This window comes from Gymnogyps californianus, chromosome 14, assembly GCF_018139145.2.
Source record: "Gymnogyps californianus isolate 813 chromosome 14, ASM1813914v2, whole genome shotgun sequence".
Classification (NCBI taxonomy): domain Eukaryota; kingdom Metazoa; phylum Chordata; class Aves; order Accipitriformes; family Cathartidae; genus Gymnogyps; species Gymnogyps californianus.
In genome coordinates, this window is record NC_059484.1 from 9,189,174 (window position 1) to 9,209,667 (window position 20,494).

General features: G+C 43.6%; 1 protein-coding gene across 1 annotated transcript in view; it reads right to left on the minus strand.

Moving 5' to 3' along the window:
• HTR4 (5-hydroxytryptamine receptor 4) overlaps positions 1-16,540 on the minus strand; it is a 110,460-nt gene extending 93,920 nt beyond the window's left edge. The window contains exons 1-2 of the mRNA XM_050905343.1: positions 16,499-16,540; positions 5,386-5,467 (exon numbers count right to left, since the gene is read on the minus strand). Of these exons, the coding sequence (XP_050761300.1) occupies positions 5,386-5,411 (26 nt within the window). The 5' untranslated portion in view covers positions 5,412-5,467; positions 16,499-16,540. The remainder of the gene's footprint in view (positions 1-5,385; positions 5,468-16,498) is intronic.
• Between the last annotated feature and the right edge of the window lie 3,954 nt (positions 16,541-20,494).

Below are 20,494 nucleotides of genomic sequence, written 5' to 3' on the forward strand. Positions count from 1 at the left end.
AATAAAAAGACTTATATAAAAGCTATTTACTTGCACTCAACGTTCTCGTGATTTTTTTTCAAAAGCTTATTTCTCAAGAGCATAACACTGTCTCCCCAACACCTGAGGAAGCAAGAAAATTTTACACAGTGTGAAGTACACAGAACAGCCCTGGCCACACTCAGAAGTACCCATTCAAAGAGCAGAGGTTTCTCCTTGTTGCCCAAGAGCGTGAGAAGAGCTCCAGCCAGAACCACAGCTCTGCTCACCTGGTCCTGGCTGTAAATGCCAGGCAGCTGCTCTTCCACTTCTCCCCTCCCAGCTACAGACTTGAAGAGTAACAAGGGCTGCTAGTGCTGGAGCTTGTATAAGACTGCAGTTGTCACAGCGGGGAGAATCAATCAGTCTTGAAGATTTGCCCAAGGACCTACAAAGAGTTTGGTGTGAGAACTGGAAAACAACCTAGTTCTCAAAGCCCAGAGCACAGCCTCTTGGGTTAAAACGCTAATGGAAATATTTAAAAAGCTGCCTGAAACACAATTGTGCAGTCAATATTTAGCATGCAATAGTAGGGTGCTTGCCCAACGGAAACATCAGCCAGCACATGAAAATCAGTTTGCAGCTTTTGAGAAATGTTCAGATTGCCTCTCGTTAGTAACTGCAACTTCCCAACCTGTTGCACTGTTGTAAACCACACCAGAGCCTGCCTGTGCCAGAAGCTCTTTCAAAAAGCTTGAGCCAATGGTTTTCAAACTGTCAGCAGAGCAGCTCCGAGCAGTTAACTGAATAAAGCATTTGAGAACCCTGCAGCTCTAGGGTGGTGGGAGATTTGCAGAGCTGCATCACGAAGAGTCCTCTATGGTGCCTGCTCAGCTAAAATCGAGGCAGCCGAGGAGCTAGAAATGCTGGGCTTGCCATGCAGCACCCATAGCAATGGGATGAATGAATGAACGATGAGTGCTGGAGCCCAAAGACGGGAAAATGCACAAGAATGGCCAACCACACCATTCAGAACTGGCATAGATTTGAGTCACCTGTGCTCCCAACAATAAAAAGGAGTCAGATTTAGCTGCTATGAGATAAGGAGGGACTGGCACGCTGATGGAAGTGTTACTTCATTCCTGGCTACAGGAAATACTGTCGTGAGATGATGAAAGTCTTACCAAAGGTCTAAGAAGGCTTCAGTAGTCGTTAATAAGGCCATTGTTCACTCCCTGTGCACAGCACGTTTGCAACCTACGCTGGCAAGTGCCCAAGAGAAGCAGAGTCCTCCCTGTTCGGGCCTCTCCGGATTGCTCAGCGAGGTCTGCAGGTGCCGTTCTTGGTACACAGAAGCTCCTCTCACAGTTTTCATGGGCAGAGTTACTATGTACCTACCCACACTCCGTAAGAGCCAACTGCCTGGTTTGTACCTGGCACGGTGTACATGTGTACATGGTGTACAGACTCCCAGGTGACTTCTGTACACACAAACTATGTCTATTTTAGCTGGTAATTTGGCACAATGGGAGCAGAACAAAGCAGCTGGTACTGAGGCCCCTACATCTCTGCTCTGTGCAGGACGTAGGGGGATATTTTGGATTAGATTTAGCCCAGTCTCCCTGCCTGAATGTCCCCACCATGCCTGAATGTGGAAGCTGCATGGTCTGAGGACGTGCTTCAAAACCTTTAGTCCTCATTGTGGACTGCAGAGTGCGTGGTGCAGAGCTGCTGGTTTAACGTCTTCCAACAGGAATGTAGTTCACAAGTCCCCTTGCTAAGTGCTATGTGACCTGAACTGATACACCACGCGTGGGGATGACCAGGGGATTCACCTTACTGCTGTTCTGCACTGAAATGCAAGCGTAGGCACAGTAAAACAAACCGCACCAAAACCACCTCTGTGCGTATTTTTCTTTTGTGCCCAAAGAGATTCAGCCTTTTTCGACACTCCCCAAGGCTATCAAAATCATTGTGTTTGTATGAAAGTGAAATTGTCTAATGCACAAAAAAACCAGAAAAACTGAAAAAGAGAAGTGCAAATGTGTTTTGAAGGTTTGTATGAATTTACGAGAACCATGGGCAAACACCTTGTCAAAAGCAGGCAGGGCAGCAGTCTGCTTGCTAAAACCCTTGTGCCAGGTCTGGCTCCAAACAGAAGATTCAAAGTGGTACGTTGCAACCTTCAAATGGAAGACGAAGTTTGTGCCACTGAGGGTAGCAGTGAAGGCATTGCAGGAGCTCCTGCTCTTTGGCCGGAGGGCATGAGCAGCAAACAGCCTACGGTTCACTACATGCCTGCTGTGGTAGAGCAGGTCAGTGGGAAGGACCGCTGTACTCTTGTTCGTAGTGTGCCCAACTAGTATTTTTATAAAGTTGTTTGAAATGAAGAGAATAAAGAGAACAACTTTTTTTTCCATACTCTAACCAATTCAAGGGTTCGAGTTTTCATTCCAAACCACTTGACAGTATCTCATTAACCTACTGCCTATAATAAATGCGTCCAATAGCAATCACCAAGTCACACTAAATTAAAAAATTCTATAAAATATAAATCAGAAATACTTGTGAGGTCATTTATTTTTCTACTCTAGAATTAGAGAAAATGAGGTCTGCCACTCCCCTCGGCTGTGATAAATACAAGTCCCAAAGCAGACTGTCTAAAATTTCCAGGAATGTCTCTCTAACCTCACACTGCAGCCTTTGTAAAATTCATAACCAAATTCTTCCACAGAAATAAAACATTTGTACAGTTGAATCTGCCTGCAATGCCTCAGGTAGCTACAGAGATGTAAAGCCACTCGTCACGCGGCATCCTCTGGGGCACCTCATCCCAGCTGGCCAGAGCAGGACAACTGGGGCACTTGTTGATCTAAACCAAAGAGCGACAGGCTGTTTCCACAGGGCTCAGCTCAAAACAAAGTCAACCTGTCCCTCTCACAAAATGAAGGACTGCCTTAGTCCAGCTCAGAAAGAGCCCCTAGGAACACAGGAATGAAATCATTCCTGAAGTATAACGAAGTGAGATCTGACCACAGTGTTTGATCAAAACAGCTGGGGAACGGTGAATCAATATTGATTCAGGAGAGCTTTCAAATTCCCATGGATTTTCATTCATCAGATCCCCAAGAATACCTTGTGTTGCCTCTTTTAACATCTAAATGGGAAGTCGGATGAAATAATTCACCAAACGAGAAGCTCCCCCTCAGAGATTCTTCCACTGCCCTCCCAGGGTCAGACCACACCAGCCAGCCGCACTAACCAGTCTCCAGGAGAAGGCAGTCTCTTGAGGGACTATTTCCAAAAAACCTTTCCCCAGGCCTGTACAATGGGCATTTTCTGCAGCAAGCTGACTGAAGGAGACCCCTCAGCTCTGCCCGTGCTCCAGCACCCCCCAACCACCCAAACCCCCTTCCTCCCAAGCACTTCTCATTGCATTCAGACTACATCACATATTGGAAAGTATCACAAATAGGAAGAGAAAGCCTAATTCTGATAGGAATCAGTTTTATTTGGGTTTGTTTTTTGGGCGTTTGGGGAAGGGTGGGGTTTTGGCTGGGGTTTTTTTGGACCAGAATTAGGGCTGATTGGAATTATAGTGAATTACAAAACTCCAATAGATCACTTCAAAACATCCATGCCGGGTCAGACCTATTCAGTATTTGTCTCTATTGGTGTCAAATAGCACGTTACTGAAAAAATATATATGGGTAAGGTAAATAAAATGTCACGTTTCCCTCCCGGTACAGCCTCCCTGTGGCCCAGGCACTTGTGGTTCAGGCACTCGCTGAGCCAGTTTCTCTGTGCCCCTTGGTGTTTATGAACTGTCAGATTTTCCTTCTATGAATGATGAAATGTATAGTGGGGAATTTTTTTCACCATAATGAGAAACAGAAGATTTTTTCCTAGTGTCTTTAGAGGAAGGAATAGATTGTAGGGAAAATTGCCTGGTGTCAGCACCTTAATTCCCTTTAGAGAGAAACAGCAGTAGCCTACACATTTAACTACACTTCTGGTATTAAAAAGGCAAGACAAATTTCATTAAGCAAAACACATTACCTCTCAGCATTGATTACCGGGTTATAAATGTGACCTGCTAAGTGTGTATTAAAGCAGCAAACTGGAGTTGCTGGTGACTTTCCCAACACTTGAGTAGGGGAATGAAGACCAGAGATGTTCTCTCTGATAATAACAGCACTCTGAGGAGGCGCATTAAGAACTGAAATTGTCTTTGAAAATGTATTATCTCGCTCTGTGCATGCAACTGGAGAGAGTGGGTCGTGGCTTGCACAGAGGCACATCCCAACCTGAAAGCCCAAGAGCTAGAAAGCTGTGAGGACAAGGTGGCACGACACGGTCCCCTTTGAGGTGTAAGACCCTGTTCCCCCCTTTTCTGTACTGCGTTTCCTCCTGATCTCTGTTCAGTAACTCCTTAGGGAAGGATTTCCTGGAAGACCAGAGTACATACATTTGATCTGTCTCTATCAGAGCAATTTTCTCCGAGACATTTCCCCATGTACTTGCCACTTGAGTGTCCAGGCAGGGGAAGGGTAAAGAATTACTCCCCGAAATGAGACATCAAAAAGATACTCCCTGAGTGTATTTTAAGAAAACTCTTTGTGGAAATGTACACCTCTCATTGCAACTGGAATATTGCTTCCTCCTGTGTCCGGGCCAGCAATATGGGTTTGGTCAGAAGTTTGATGTCCTTGTGTGAAGTGGGTTTGGTGGGTCTTAGTTCAGTTCCCCACACAGTTCAGCATCACCGGCAGCCTGGCCAGTCAAAAGGCCAAGAAACAAAAGGGACAAATCCTAGTCCTACAGAAAGACCCTGCAGATCACATCTGAGGGACAATGGCAGAGCCAATGCCAGCCCTGTGTCCCGGGGACAGCTGCAAACAGGATCTCCAGCCTTTTTGAACAATTTCTGTTGGCATCACATTTCCAGGATCAAAATGATCCATACTGAAATTTGTCTCTCACTGATACCAGTAGTGTGCCCAGAGGTTTGAAATTACTTCAGAGATGTCACTTTTTTGCTTGCCCCAGTATAAGGCAGCAGAGATGAGGTTGTAAGTTTTTAGATCATTGCACCCAAAAGCAAAAAACCTAGGATCAGACTTTCAGCAGGCACAGATGGGCTTGTGCCTGGTCTTTGATGGGGCCCTATCCATCCTACTGCAAGGAAGTCCTTGTCTTGGCTACACCACATCTGACACTTACACAAATAACAGGGTGACACTACATCCTCACAGAAGCTCCAGGAAACCCCAAACCAGGCATTGCTGCATGAGCAGAGACCTTCATCTACAGGCAAACAGAAAATACCATCCTGCAGCTTTGCAAACACACCGTACAGCCCCTGCCCCCTGCAGCTCACCAGCTGGATGAGATGTGGTACAGGAGGAGCCGTGTAGTTTATCCTACCTCACATTAACATCAAGTTCTTCCATCACAGGCAATAGGCATAGGTAGCTGGGAGTTCAATGTCCATAGAAGAGACCTCGTCCTGCAGTGGAGAGAGAAAGGACAGCTATAAATTAAAGGATCTCTCATGGGTGCACATTCACCCCCGTGAAGACACCCATACACTGCATTTTGCCTCTCTGGCCTGGCTTCTCTTGAAAACAGAAGATATGTAGGCATGTCAAAATGAAGACATACCATTGCATAGAGCTGTCATAACACAATTTTCTGTTATCTACCCTGACGTATTTGTATCTCACAACACTAAGGTGCATGCCTGGAGGCACGAAATCAAGCTGAAGTGATAGACAACCCTTTGTGGTTGCGTATACACCACCCATTCATGCATAACCTAGGGCTAACAGAGTGCTTCAAGGTCCCAGTGAGACACTGGCTCTACTGAAAAGAACAAAAAAATTCCCCCTTTTATGAGCTTCCAGTGCTTCACCTGGAAGCTAAGATCAACCTTTAATCCACTCCATGATCGTCACTTCTCCTGGGAACTTCTGGGATTTAGATTCCCAGAGGATTGTTTCAACTGCAGCAAGGTAGTAAACTACTGTAAGGACTGCTACACTGGCACAGGGAAAAGACTCTTCTGGACAAATATTGGGTTTCCATAGGGGTGAGGAGAAGCTGCATAGGCAGAAGTGATATGATACTATGCATAGGATACAGATCACATCTAAAACTGTATCTGTCACAGTCCTCTGCAGACATCTTGTGTCACTTGTTGAAAAATCCCATTCTGTATAGTGCTGCCTCAAATAGTAGCAGCTCCTTCCTTCTAATTACCACAAATGAGTTAGTAGAAAAATAATTTTAAAAGACACAAACCCAAAGCATTATACCAGTGCACACAGCATACCGTGCTGTACCCAGTGAGCTCTGGGTGCTTGTGTAGGAAGGGGCACACACAAAAATACCCTTGGTCAATCCATCCTGTCCTTCTGCAAGTGAAAACTCCCAATGACCTCAGAGAGATCCATCTATCTATATTGCCAAAGACTCTCACAGTTGAAATAGTCTTATTTCTAGAAATAAATGTCAGCAACATAAATTATTAATACAGGCACCATTCTCAAGACTTGTTCTCCAAGACCAACTTTTTATGAAGTTTATGAAAATATATTATGTTGCAATTCTGGTGAGAGCGAGGACCTGAGCACTGTGATATAAATGACCTCTTCCCGCCTATGCTTACATTCAAAATTACATGCGACAGCATGCACACATGGAAGCTGCACTGGACCTAAGACTTTTCATGGTAACTTCCAAACTTTCAAAGCTACAAAAAGTAGTTTAAATACAATGCGCTGAAGAAGGCTTCCAAAACCTGGCTGGGAAAAGACAAGCAAGAATGCTTGGTAAATTAGTTTCTGTTTTTACACAAAATTAAAACATTGACTTACCACTAAATTAAAATAGGTTTCCTGTGACACTATATTGTACAGCCTTATGAATACTTAATAGCAGTACTGTAATTACAAAGAACTAAATGATTTGCAGCTCAAGTTAAAATAAATGTACTTACTCCCAGTAACACTAAGTGAAATAAATATTAATGGCATTTTTCATTCTATCAAAATTCCATCATGACTCCAAAGAAATGAATGCACCATCTTAACAAAGAGCTTGTGTATTTGCTGCTGTTAATCCAGTGGAAAAAATAGGATAAGTTTCTGAGCACTTCAGACTGTTGATTGCCCCTTGCGTTGTGTCTCTAGAGAACCAAGAATAATGCCACCACCATGGCTCTATTAATAACAACTCAAATGCAAATAATGCCATTGTGGTTACTTGGCTTCAAAGACAAGATTGTAATAATACTGACTCAGACTTCCTAGATACGATGCCAGGTTTCCACTGCAAATGAACACCCACTATCCAGGCCTGGTTCAGTGTTTACCAGAATTAGTACTTCAGCAGGTATAGACTATACATAGTTTTGCAAGCAAAACTTACTCGAGTCAAAAGGGTGTTTTTATCTGAGGGTGGAAACCTTCAGAATTTGGCCACTATTTACAGCTTAAGCCTTCAACTGGTGTTTCTAAGGGCACGCTGGAATCTGGTGACTTAAAGACTACTGCTGTATTTTGCAAATACAAGGGTGAGACGTCTAGAGTTTCTGATGAACTCACCTCTGTGTCCCTAAGACTTGACCTCCAACTTTAATGTGGGGGGAAAAAAAGCTCTCCTGTGCTCCTGCTCTGGAGTTCTTCCATAGAACAAAATACCTCACAAGCTGCTGGGATGGCTGCCTGTCAAAGATGCAGGAAGAATATCCTGGAAGATGGTCTTGGGGATGTAAAAATACAACCAACAGTCTCTGAGCTCAAACGGACAAAAAGAAACCTAATTATTTCATCTCCAAAGAGGTTTAAGTAACCACTTAGTTCAAATCATTCGTTTGGCATATAGGTTAAATTAATTTCAGTTAATTCAGACACAAATGCATCAGAATAGGTCTGATACAGTGCTTTGTTACAATGGGGACAGGAACCCATTCTTCCCTGTCCTGTCATTGCAAAAAGGATAAATATGAACCAAAGAGAACACTATAAACTGCAGTCAAAACACATGAGATCTTGACCCATCTCCTCTGCCTGCCAGCACAGTTTGTGAGCACTGGTTAATTCTGCCTTTCAGCATCCTTCAAAAGCAAGTTGTCGTCTCGGTTTACTGTGGAGGCACAAAGAGGCTGTCTAAACCCCACCAAGAGGATTCAGAGCAGGGCAGAAGCAGCCCCTGGACATAAGATACAGATATTAAACTGATCTTAGTGTTGAGATAGCACAGATATGCCACAAGGAAAATCTGGTCAAATTTTGTTGACACTGATTTAGGGGAAATTGTTCCTTTGCTATGCAGAAGAAGAGAGGCTTTAGTACTTATTGCTACGTGGGAAGTTATGAAACTGCTTTGCTGCAGTTCACGCCTGTTACAGTTCTGAATTACAAGGGAAACGTGTGTGTGTGGGAGCCAGCAAGAGTGGAGGGTAGGAATAAGAGAAGACAGAAAAAATGTCACCTATCTGCACTATGCCAGTCCCCCATGCTCCCTTCAGTATCAGGGTGTAAGAGGTACCTTGGGAAACTTTCTAAAACAAGCAAATCTCACAATTTCAGTAAAATCAGAATTGTTGTCTTAGCTATTCATCAAAATGAACTTTTCTATGTAGGCACCAGCATTACTGTTCCTTCAGTCACAGCAAGCGTGACATGCTTAAAAACACAGAAAAACTTTTTTGTTTCCATGAGTATTTTCTTCACTTGTTTTGTGTTAATTTATACAGTAGAAAAAACATTTTTGGTACAAAATAGGAAAAAATGAAGGTTTTAAGGATTTTGATAAAACTAGGAATTTTGTATACAAACACCCAGCTACATCTCACTGTGCTGTTAGGTGTGTTTCTGGCAGCCATCCCATACACTGTGTGACGGCCAGCAACCACATTTCTTATATTGCACTTCACATACAATTTTTTTATAATTCCTTCAATATTCCTAAGCTCTGCAGCCCTGAGAACATTTTTTTCCCCCACAAACATGTTATATTTTTCCCCACAAATATAGAAATAAGTAACATTTGAGTCTGAACGGGTAATGCATTTAAAGCATCACACTCCACAGCCCTCCAGGATCGGAAACCTCCCACCACTGTACAGGAGATCTGCAGTGTTTTAAGGGCTGTTAGTACTTTCATCGCTCCCCATATGATGAAGCATATAATGAACATATTGTCCTGGTTTCGGCTGGGATAGAGTTAATTTTCTTCTTAGTAGCTGATACAGTGCTGTGTTTTGGATTTAGTGTGAGAATAATGTTGATAATACACTGATGTTTTAGTTGTTGCTAAGTAGCACTTAAGTTAAGGATTTTTCAGTTTCCCATGCTCTGCCAGCAAGCAGGTGCACAAGAAGCTGGGAGGGAGCAGAGCCAGGACAGCTGACCCGAACTAGCCAAAGGGGTATTCCATACCATTGAACGTCATGCTCAGTATATAAACTGGGGGGAGTTGGCCGGGAGGCGCAGATCGCTGCTCGGGCATCCGTCAGCTGGTGGTGAGCCATTGCATTGTGCATCACTTGTCTTTTCTTGGGTTTTATTTCTCTCTTTTTTTAATATTCCTTTTCATTACTATTATTATATTATTATTATCCTTAGTTAGTTGTATATTTTATTTTACTTTAGTTATTAAACTGTTTATCTCAACCCATGAGTTTTACCTTTTTTTTTTCCCTCCTCCCCATCCTACTGGGAGGGGGAGGGGGAAGCGCTGCGTGGTGCTTAGTTGTTGGCTGGCGTTAAACCACGACACATATAATGAAAGAACACTAAACCAATGACATTATTGAGCTTTTGTCAGCTTTTCCATAATGAATTTTAAAATTGGATCTTCCTTCCCTTTTGCTCTCCCCATGACACTGTAGTGGTTAGACTTGTAGTCAGAGTCCCAACAAAGAAAGAAAAATGATGTCAATACCATGTAATAAAAAAACCTCCACGAGTTATTCTGTAAATCTATCTGGCTCACACAGAGGGCCTGGTACTATTCTTTGTTATTAAAGTGATTACTCATACTCAATTAGGAAGCTGTTCTCTGCCTCAGACAGATAACACTGACCTCCTAACTCAACCCTTATACCATCCAGCCCATCATATATATATATATATATATATTCCCTTCAGCACAAAAGAGCTTCTCTGCCTTTGTGCATGACTGTGATTACAGGGACATGGAGCCATGCACATCACTGCAGCCAGGTCATGTTTTCCTGAATGTGAACATCCAGCTTCCAACAGCTGATGAGCAGTCCCTGCTCTACCGCATGGGCTGAGGGCAATGGTCCTGCAAACCCACAGTCTTCCTCTCCTGGGCTCCAGAGCCTTTCCATCCTTGGCTCGCTGAGAGCAGCCCTGCTCACAACCTGCCAGGGAACCCAAGTGGGGCTCCGGGTCTGGTTTCTCGTACAAATCCGGTTCCTGGCTTCTAGCATAGGCTCCTGCTCAGACACAGGTCTGCTCCGCTGGCCAGACGGGAGAGTCAGGCTGAGCCTCCGCACTCCAGATATATCTCAAAATGAGTCTTCTCGTGTTCTCTTCAGATTTGGTACCAGGGACTGCAATGAAAAGCTCACCACAGTAGTTTACCTAAGGACTTCAGTTACCATGAGGGACTAAATTCAGGCAGTGAAGAGAAGTGAAATGGTTTCACTCTTTCAAGTGTCAGCACAAAATTAATTTTGGTAACTCCTGCAAAATGGAAGAAAAACTTTTCAGTGATGTTGTATGTCAAAATTCCAGTTTGGGGTCATCTTGTTTGCTTTATTTTTCTGCAAAATTTCGTAATTTTAATGTGCACTGAAGCTAGTTACACAGTATCTGTACCATCACGCTATCATGGAGACCTCTACAATAACTGCAACTTTCTGTATTAGAATAAAATAAATAAATAAATAAAAATCAAACATGGAACTCTTAAACAAAAAACCCAATCCAAACAAACAAACAAACAAAAGGCCTTCTCAAAGAACTGTTTGCCCATAGAAACTTAACTGAAGTAGTACTCTTGCAAGTATTTTCACTGCAGCAAAGCACAACATTTTATAATGAAAAAAAATACAGGCACAGCATCTCCAGCACGCTTGACATGACTGCTCCATAGACTTCCCTTGTGAGGGAAGAACTCCTCATTTTATTCTCCACTAATCACTGCCACCAAGAGCAAGACAGATATACGATATGTGTATGACTAGTCCTAGTCATCCCTGCACAGGAGACTGGCTCTGACTTTGGAAAGGCAATCCAGTAATAAGCCTTGGCAAGGCTGCACTGATGGCATTCAGGGAAATCAGAAACCATCCATCTGTCAAGATGAGATCAGCTGCATGCTTGTGCCTCACTCCACCTGACACACCACCAAGTCACCTTAGCAGATGCTCCCCTACCTCTGCCCCTTCTCCTCCTCACTTCCACAGTGGTGGGGGGTAGGAAAGGGAAAACCCAACGAGGAGATGGATAAACCAAGGTATCTTTCCAACCAAGCTGTAGGGACTCTTGGGGAAACTACTCAGTGGCTTTAAGGTATTAACAAAGAATTCACTTGTCGGAGACCATAAGGAGTTAGCTGGTGGCCAGCAGCTAATCCTGTCTTTCAAGTGACTACAAACTCGCCTGCTCTATGTGGTGGCCTTGGTCTGCCCGGCAATAGCCACACCAGTCTTGCAAGACATTTTCCTTGCAAGGCACTGATTAACTGAGACAGTGACACATTCTTCATCCGATTTATTTCCATCCCACTCAAGCCCCATCTAGTTCCACGTTCTGTCACTGCTGAGCTGATGACAACAGTAGAGTTGAGTCATTCTGAAAACTTACACCCCCATTTCCTGCAGTGCTGGATTGTGCTGCTTCATCATTTGTGACACCTTAAACGAAGCCACGTCTAGGGTAGACTGAGCAGTCTGAAAAGCCCATTTCATTTTACTTACAGACAAATATCGTACTGTTCCTTCTGCTCTACTGCACCACAGAGGAGGGAGGGGGATATAAAAAAAACCCTAAATTCAGTTTCTGTGTCTCATGCTCTCTGTGAAGAATTGGACTTATCACTGCTGTTCTCCGACTCCACTCTTCTCTTTATAAATGTAAGGTAATTTACATTTTTCCTTTTTCCCCCATCTTTTGCCAGAGCGGAGTGTGGTGTGCAGTGGTGATGACTTGATGCAGCCTCTGACTTCAGCATAGGTGTCCTGCAGACACCTGTTGTTATTGGGTAACACAGAGCAGTGGACTGATAAAAAAAGATGTCGCAGATGTTTGGAAAGCCTGTTTAGCCTTCCCCTAGAAATTGCTGTCCTCTACATCTCAGAATGTAAGTTCTTGGAAGTACAGGAGTCATTTAGCTTTCCTCCAGTATTTGTGATTCCTGATTGAGGCCAGAGGAATCACTCTAACATAAATAAAGACTACTACTACTATCTGAATCTGTGATTTCAAGAGGCTCCTCACTTTCTGTAGTGAACATCTGCCAAATTAAAGCTGTGATTGAGTAAAAAAGCTGTTGCTTGATTCCCACCACATTTTACATTTGGGGTTGTGATTTTTATCGTAGCTCCATCTTCATCATTATCAGAGAAAGAGAAGTTGTTAGCAGAGGCTAACTGGACAAGATCTTCCCAGGCCACATTAAACTGATGCTGTGGAGTGACAGTAACCTCAGTCCAAGGATAATTTTTGGACTTGCAGAGCCGTCCAAAACCCTCCAAGTGTTGCAAGAGACTATCCTGCCCATGACAACACTTGAGGAGTAGGAAATACCAGAGTGATCCAACTTGTTTGCTCCCAGATAAAATAGCTGCATTTCCACCACCCACTTCTGATAAAGGCACTGCTCCCTCCCATAGCACTTCTTGCCTTCTCTGTCACTGCTCTCTCTTTTCTCAGGAAGGACAAAGCTGATAAGAAGTCCCTCAGTTGTCAGCAGAGACAGATTGCTGGACTGATTTTAATCAAATATCATTCCAGCAGGTTAAAATGCAGCACTTTGCTTAAATGGAGAAAACTAAAAAGATAGACATGACACATCACCTGAAAAAGAAAAGGGAGTCCAGCTTTAAACAGAAAAAGACACAAGAAATGTGTTCTCACTGAAGGGTTATTTTTCAAAACAGCTCTTTAAAGTCACAAAGAGAGCCTGTGGCTTGGCAACCCAAACCACAGGCGCTGAGTTTAATGGGCTCATGTTCCCGAGGGACGCAGGAGTCACAGGCGGTGCGTGGGTCACGGCGGAAGCCAGCACCTTGTGCTCGCCTGTTTGCAGACAGACGGGCTTTTCTTCACGTCAATCTGGCCTTCACGGCCTCTCAGCTGTAACCTCTGTGCCTTTGCAACCTTACACCAAGGTATTCTGCACTTTCAAAAATGAAAGTTTAAATTCCACATTTGAGTACCAAAAAAATTCCAACAGACAGCACAATATAAGAGCTGTTCCCTTGGAAAGGGTACGTGGAAGCAATTCTGCCTACCTGTTCTCTTGGACCAAATATTTACAACTGTAAAGTTTCTATGGGCTGTTCAAGGATGACTTTGTTCCAATGCAGAGACATCTGTATGAGATCCTTGTCTGTACCATGCTACGTTTGTATAAGAGGTCTGAGGAGAGAAAACAGCTATAAAACCCGAGGGGTTATTTACTATGACAGTAGTATTATGAAATTTCACAACTCACTGCTCTCACCTTTAGCAATTACTATCAGTTGGTAACCAAAACGCTCCAAGTCTTTGACTGCAATATCAAACCCTCAGCATAGGAAGCCAAGAGAAACATCCAGCGTGAGACCGTGGGTCTTTTTAAAAGACCAAGATACAGTAAGAGATATCAATTAACAAATGAAGGCAAGAAGGGTTGGTTGAGTTCAACGACTGCATCAGAAGTGTGGTAGAAACACGGACGGGCATGATTTCCATGACACTGTCACAAATGGGTTTGTGTTTGTAAGGAGAAGCCACAATGTTAGTGCTCCTCATCACCACAAAGGACTAGAAACCATACGTGTGTTTGATAGGGATTTGTACAGGGCTACCATGTTTCCTCTTGCTCACGTCATAAAACTTCCCCGTAATTCACTGTAAATTTTCCTCCCTAGAAAACACACTTTCCAGCTACTCTTGTTCTCACACCAGCACACACCCAGAATATGGAAACCACTGCCCCAGAAAGGCACTAGCTGTGCTTTCTGTGCCTGCAGTCAAATAAACTTACTTTGTTTACACAGCAGAGAAATGTACAATATAAATGCCAGGAAATATGGAAATCCTTCACCTTTGACATGGTGTGATGGTACTGAAGGTAACTCACAGCTCGCTGGATGAGCTACAGGACGCCCAGCACCGTCACTAACTCAGCTCTGCCTCTACAGACGGCTGCACACACACGGTGACCCCGTGCTCGCTGCAGTTGAGAGCAGCTCTACACTTTACCCAAGATCCTTGCTTTTACCAATTCTCTAATAAATTACTAGCCAGTGTAGTGCCCTCCTACTGCAAACAAACTTTAGAGACAAGTGCTTGTCATCTTGTGGCAGAGGTTAGCTCATACCCCAACAAGAACATCGCAGGCAGAGATGGGCAGTGACTGTGTCACTCAATGGCAATCCTCTGGTTTACAGCAGCCTAAGGCTCCAGCCTCCTGTTTAAAAAGCTACCCTGCTCCAAAGCAAACAGAAAATGACCCGTGGAAAATGCACATTACCATGGGCATTCATCTTATCACAGAGATACACTGCTGCACTGTTCTGAGCTCTGCTAATGAGTACGCGCTGGCAGTTGCCACCTTGAGACAGCCGAGGGAAAGAGCAGTGAAAGGAACCATCTGCCTCCTGCCACCGAGTGCTGAAATGTCACAGGGAGAGCCTGGAGTCCCTCCCAGCTACCGCGTTTCAATACGTGATACTATTCTTTGCTTTGCCAGCTGTGCAGGCAAGCCTTTTGTACCTGTTTTTGTTCCTCATTTGGATTCCCGTCCTCCCGCAAACCCACTTGGGTAGCACTGCATCACCCAGGCCAAGGAGGGGAACCGTGAGTCGAAGCCGATGAGCAAGCCAGGAAAGATTCCTCATCGTGCTCTGCAGAGAGGAGCCCTCGGAGGCTGCCACCGCACTGCGGGCACCGTGATTCATTCATAGCACAATGAGAGGGACTGGAGCGTAACTCATCTTTTGCACTACCTTCAACTCCTGCCCAATTTCCTATGTATGTGGGTCACTGTGTGGTGGACATGTTCCACTCCCCATCTGGAGGTCATGCATGACTATAACTATATTGTGTTGGAATAAAATTCCTCTGCTTTATTTTTATTGCTGCCATAAGATGGTTTTGTAGCCTGTGAAATGCAAGCAGGAAATAACCTCCTGCTTTGAAGCCTGGTGCCAAGACACGCCAGTCGCTGTGTTTATGGTTCTGCAGTCCCTGGACTTCAGCAGAAACAAGAGTATTTCGTGGCCTAGGTATCTTTGTTGTAATTACTCCTGTGTAACTATGACTAAGAAATCAGTAGGGTTGTGCTGAATCACATCTTCTGTGATTTCAGCTGTGCAAAGGGTTTAGATGAAGCTTTAAATCTCAAGCATTAAAGATTCCCTGTTACTTCTATCTGACCAAACTGACTATTGATGGGAAGTTTTGGGGTGCATCTGTCCGAATACCTTCGCAGCAGAGGACACCTCACAGAGGCTTAGCTGGAAATTTAGAACCCATGGCATGAAAGCCTACACACACAGACCTTACCCCCTCCTGCCCAAGGGTGCCAACAGACCTGCTCTGACATGAGCACTGTCCTTGCTAAAAAAAAACCAAACAAAAACCCCAAAACTCTCTACACATGGGGGGTTAAGACAAATAAACTAATGCAAGTGTGAAGCTGTTGCCAACAGACGCATCTCTCTGAGCGAGGGCGCTGATCCCACACAGTTTAACTCATTGCATCACGTTCACACTGTCTCATCAACTTTCTTGATTGCCACAGGCAGAGCGGAGCCGGGAGGTTTTTGCTGCCCCTGCACTGGGATGGAAATGCCATGACTCCATGGGACATTTTAGAATGAAGTAGAGACAAAATCCCCAGAGCTCTGAACTGCAGAGATATGTAACCAACCCAACTGACTCATGCCTCTGCTGCCATTTCTTCACACTCCATTAAAGGATGACAGCTTCTGGAGAGAAAACTGACTATGTTCATCTTAAACTTGATCTGCCTCTGGCTCGCTTCAAAAAATTAGTTGAGCAGCAAGCTAAAATAATCACAGTCCCCAAGAGACCATGTGATTCTCCAGATCTGTACAAAATATTTAAAGTGCACAGCCATCATCTTTTCTGGTTAAGAAGCTGATACCATCAGGGAAAGTCAAAAGGTTAATTAATTAATTACTTTTTTAAAAGATGGAGATGATGCAAGAGGAAATGTGCTATAATACATTCTCAGCACACAGGCTCTGATGTTACCTACAGAAGAGTTTGTTCCAAACATTTCATAGCAGTAACAGAACTACTTTGAGATGATTGTAGGTACTTACATACTGCAGCAATAAAGCAGTGACCTTCTCTGGTGGTGGTCAGAGGGGAACAACTGGAGTATGCAATTTTTCTTGAGAGAAAACAGTTAAAACAATCACTGTGAGCTCAGTATCTAACCAGGCTGTGCTGGCAGTCGTGCCACTACCCTTGTGCTGCTAGCAGCAGTCCAGGGCAAGGGGACTCAAACAAGAGCCTGTGTCCCAGCTGCAGGCTTTGCCAGCTCATCATCCCAGGTGGAAGCAATAGGTGATCCCAACGCAGAGCAGATATTTGTAAGTCAGGCCCAGGCCTGCTGGGCTATGAAGGGCAGTGTGGGGCCAAGAGCTGTGTTGGCAGGGGTTGAGCAGAAGTTGGGTCTGGTGCTCCCCTGTTTAGGAGGCATGTGTGTGGAGAAGTGTCTTTCCCTGCCAAACTATGCTGAGCTCAGCACCTTCCAAGATGCTGCTGATGTTTTCAACTTGTTTTAAATTAAATTACCAAATTACTGAATTCTTCTCAGGTCATTAAAAGTGAAGAAACCAAAATAAACTTGGAGCTATGAGACCTTGAGGGTTGACCCCGAAGGTCATTTTTTGGTGGGCTAAAGCTGTGAGCCTTATGGCACTCCTGATGAGAAGGGGGAAAAGGATAAGTGAGCTCATAGGACAAGCTGCTTTCAAATGGTTATTTCCAAAGTAGGAATGACAGGACATGCTTTAGGCAGGCTGTGAGTTCTCATCAGCCGGACTCTCCAGGTAAAACAAGCTGTCCAGACACTAATTGTGTCTGGCACCAGACACCTGGCAGCTATGAGATGTCATGTGGCTCATTTTCAATGGTTTCACAGAGAACAGTTATTTCTACCAGCACACATACTTTGAACAAGTGCATTTTTCAAATTCTGCTCATTTCAGGCTGCTACTCCCCGTAAAATGTCCTCAGGCTGGTTTCTGTCAGGCTGTCTACGATGTACCCCATGCCATTGCTTCCCTCGTAGGGGAAGCATGGTAACGGCGTCCCACTTTGCATTGCTAGTGAAGTGCAGGCTTCCTAATCCCCCTGCTTACTTTAGCTCTGCAGGGAATCAGCAGATCCCCAAAGGAAGGAAGGAACTGAAAATCTGGCAGGGCTTGAATGCAGAAAGCTTCACCCCTCATTTCTGGTGATGCTGGAGGGACTCTTGGATGTGCATCCCACTGAGGATGAGATGTGCTGAAGCAGCAGTTACCCTGGACCAGGCATCAACTCTACAGAGCTGGCTCTGTGGGTTATTCCCTCATCCTGATGTATCATGTAGAAGAAAGGATGAGCATGAGTGCATTTTGCCAAGGCTTCTACATGGGACATCATGGTGCTACAGTACGAGGAAATGTTTACTGGATTAAGAAATGGTGATCGTGGCAGCTCTTCATGTTTCTGAGAAGCAAATAGAAAAAAAGCCAAAGCAGGGATATATGAAGAGACAGACATGTGCATTGAAGAGTTTAGACAATATCTAATGTTTTAAACACAGCTGAAAACAGTGAGCTAAAACAGAAGGAAGGATGTAAACAGAAGAGAGCGATAACCACCAGGTCACAGACCTGCAGCACAGAGAAGCCTCCGTGCCAACAGCCCCGCAGGGAGGCATGGGTCCGATGTCACAGCTGTGTAGTATTTTCAAAAAATACTGTAATGAGAAGAAAGGGGAAGCTGGTAGCTGTGGATATATAGTAAAAGCTTGGGAATGGTCAGAAAGCAGTAACAGTTGTAGACAAATCTGTAGGCTGCAGAAGAGGTTGATTTTGAGCATATTGGGAAGGAAAGAAATATTAAAAGTTAGGCTGATCAGCTGGAAAATGGTAGAGTTGTTGACCATGATTCAGGGAAAGCAGACACCGCCAATAAATACTTCTGTTCTATTTTTGGGAGCCATATTATGTGGTGATGAACTTTTTTCATCCCCGCAGATATTAAACAAACTGTTAAACAGCAGTTACTAATGCTAGACACTTAAAAATTAGCAAGTCCAGATAATGGCATCTTTTTCTTTAAAAAGACTTTTTAGAGAGTTGGGTAAGGAATTTTACACATGGTTGATCTTGCTTTCCAGTAAACTTGGACAATCAGAGTTAACAAAAAATGTACCAATATTTTGAAAGAATAAAGTGGATAATCTAGGTAATTATAAGCCTATCAATCCAAGATTGCTCTCCAGCACAATAATAAAATGGCTCATAAAGAATACAATTCATCAAGAATTAAAGATGGGGAATAGAATTTGGCAAATCAGCGTGGATTAGAGGAGAATAAATTTGTCATCTTTATATTTTCAGTGATAATCAACAACAATACTGCTGTAATAAATTGCTGTATTCTCTGATTTCAGAAGAGCATTTGATTTGGTATTATATGAGGTTTTGATAAAGAAGCAAGGACAATACCAACTCCATACAGGACTCTTGAGCAGAGTTAAACCCAGTATAGCGAGAGGTCTCAAATGTACATGCAAACATGGAAATACTGCCTAACAATTCTGGTTTTAGCATGGTCCCCTGGGAATCTGTTATAAGTTTTCTGCTACTCAGTTTTTTACCCATGTCAAGGAAAAATCCCTTGAAATCATCAGTTCAGAGTTTGCTGGTGACCAAGATCAGGGGGATTGATAAATTTAACAGACACTACACTGATACAGAGCAATCTGGATTGCTTGGATACATTTTGCAAGAAAACAATACGCATTTGAGTATACCCAAAGTGAGGCAACATATTTGGAAGCCAAAATAAAAGCAGTATTTACAGGATAGGGACAATTTGGCCTTGGAAAGAGATGACTCTGAAAAGGAAATGAGGTCCCTGCTCATCGTCAGCTCAATGCAAGTGCCTACTGCCATTTGCTGTGGCTAACATAATTCTCAGGAGCATCTTGAAATGAGAAAGCAGGTATGAGGCTGTTATGGTACCTTACTCCATGCTTACGTTGACATATAAGAAAGATGTTGGATAGCTGGAAATATATAGCAGGAAAGCCATGAACGTTATGAAAGAATGTTATGAAGGAAGAGATGTTTTTACCATAGGATGCTTCTGGAGAGTAATCTATTTAGTTTATCCCAGGAGAGGCTGAAGAAGGACTTCAGTATGTCCTGCAAGTACGTACTCAAGAAACAGGACACTGGTGACAGGACAATCCTGGTGGCAGAAGACGTTCTGGGGGCTGAAAGCTGAAACCAGGCAAATTCAGACAAGCAAGAAGATGCATATATTTGACTTGTACTGATGACGACTGCCACAGTCAAGCAGCACGACCAAACACACTCCTATCGGGGGGCAAGTCTCTGCAGATAATGGCAAGGCAAAATCTGTGAGCCAATCTGATGAATGAAGAGCAGAAATGGGAGCCTCTCCTGACAGGCAGGCTAATGGAGGGGAAAGCTATGACTGAAAAGATGAAATTGCAATGTGAAGGCATTGCAGGAGCATCCAAGGGTGTGAAGATTGAGTAATGTATCCAGACTGATGTGCGTGGCATTTACCTAGTAGTTATTTGCCGTCTCTAGTCACTGATTTCAGTCCTTCATTCTTTAAACATAGCAAATCATTCAGTGAAAGGAAGATTCAGCAAAACCCTGTGAACGCAGTTAACTGATTGAGGTATTTTCTTTTCTTTCACATATGAGGCGCCAGAATCTCACTACCTGTATAAGCAAGAGAAACTTCTGATGTTCAGACAATAGAATTGTGGAAACTTGATTCTTAAAATAGCAAGAAGAAGGGGAAAAAAAAAAGACATATGTAAAATATAAACCTGTGCTTGAGGAGCCGAACTTTCCTTTCCCCTCTTCTGTAAGAGGAGAGAAAAAAATTACTGCTTTGTACCCCCTGAGACTTCAAGCTCTTTCAGATGAGATTTAATCACTCAAGAGAGCTGTTTGGAACTTTTGCTCAAGATTTCATGCAACTAAGAGAGAAACAAGTGCCACTTCAGAGCGTTGTGTTACGTTAATTGCTAGGATAAAGGGAGGCAAAGAAAAAGA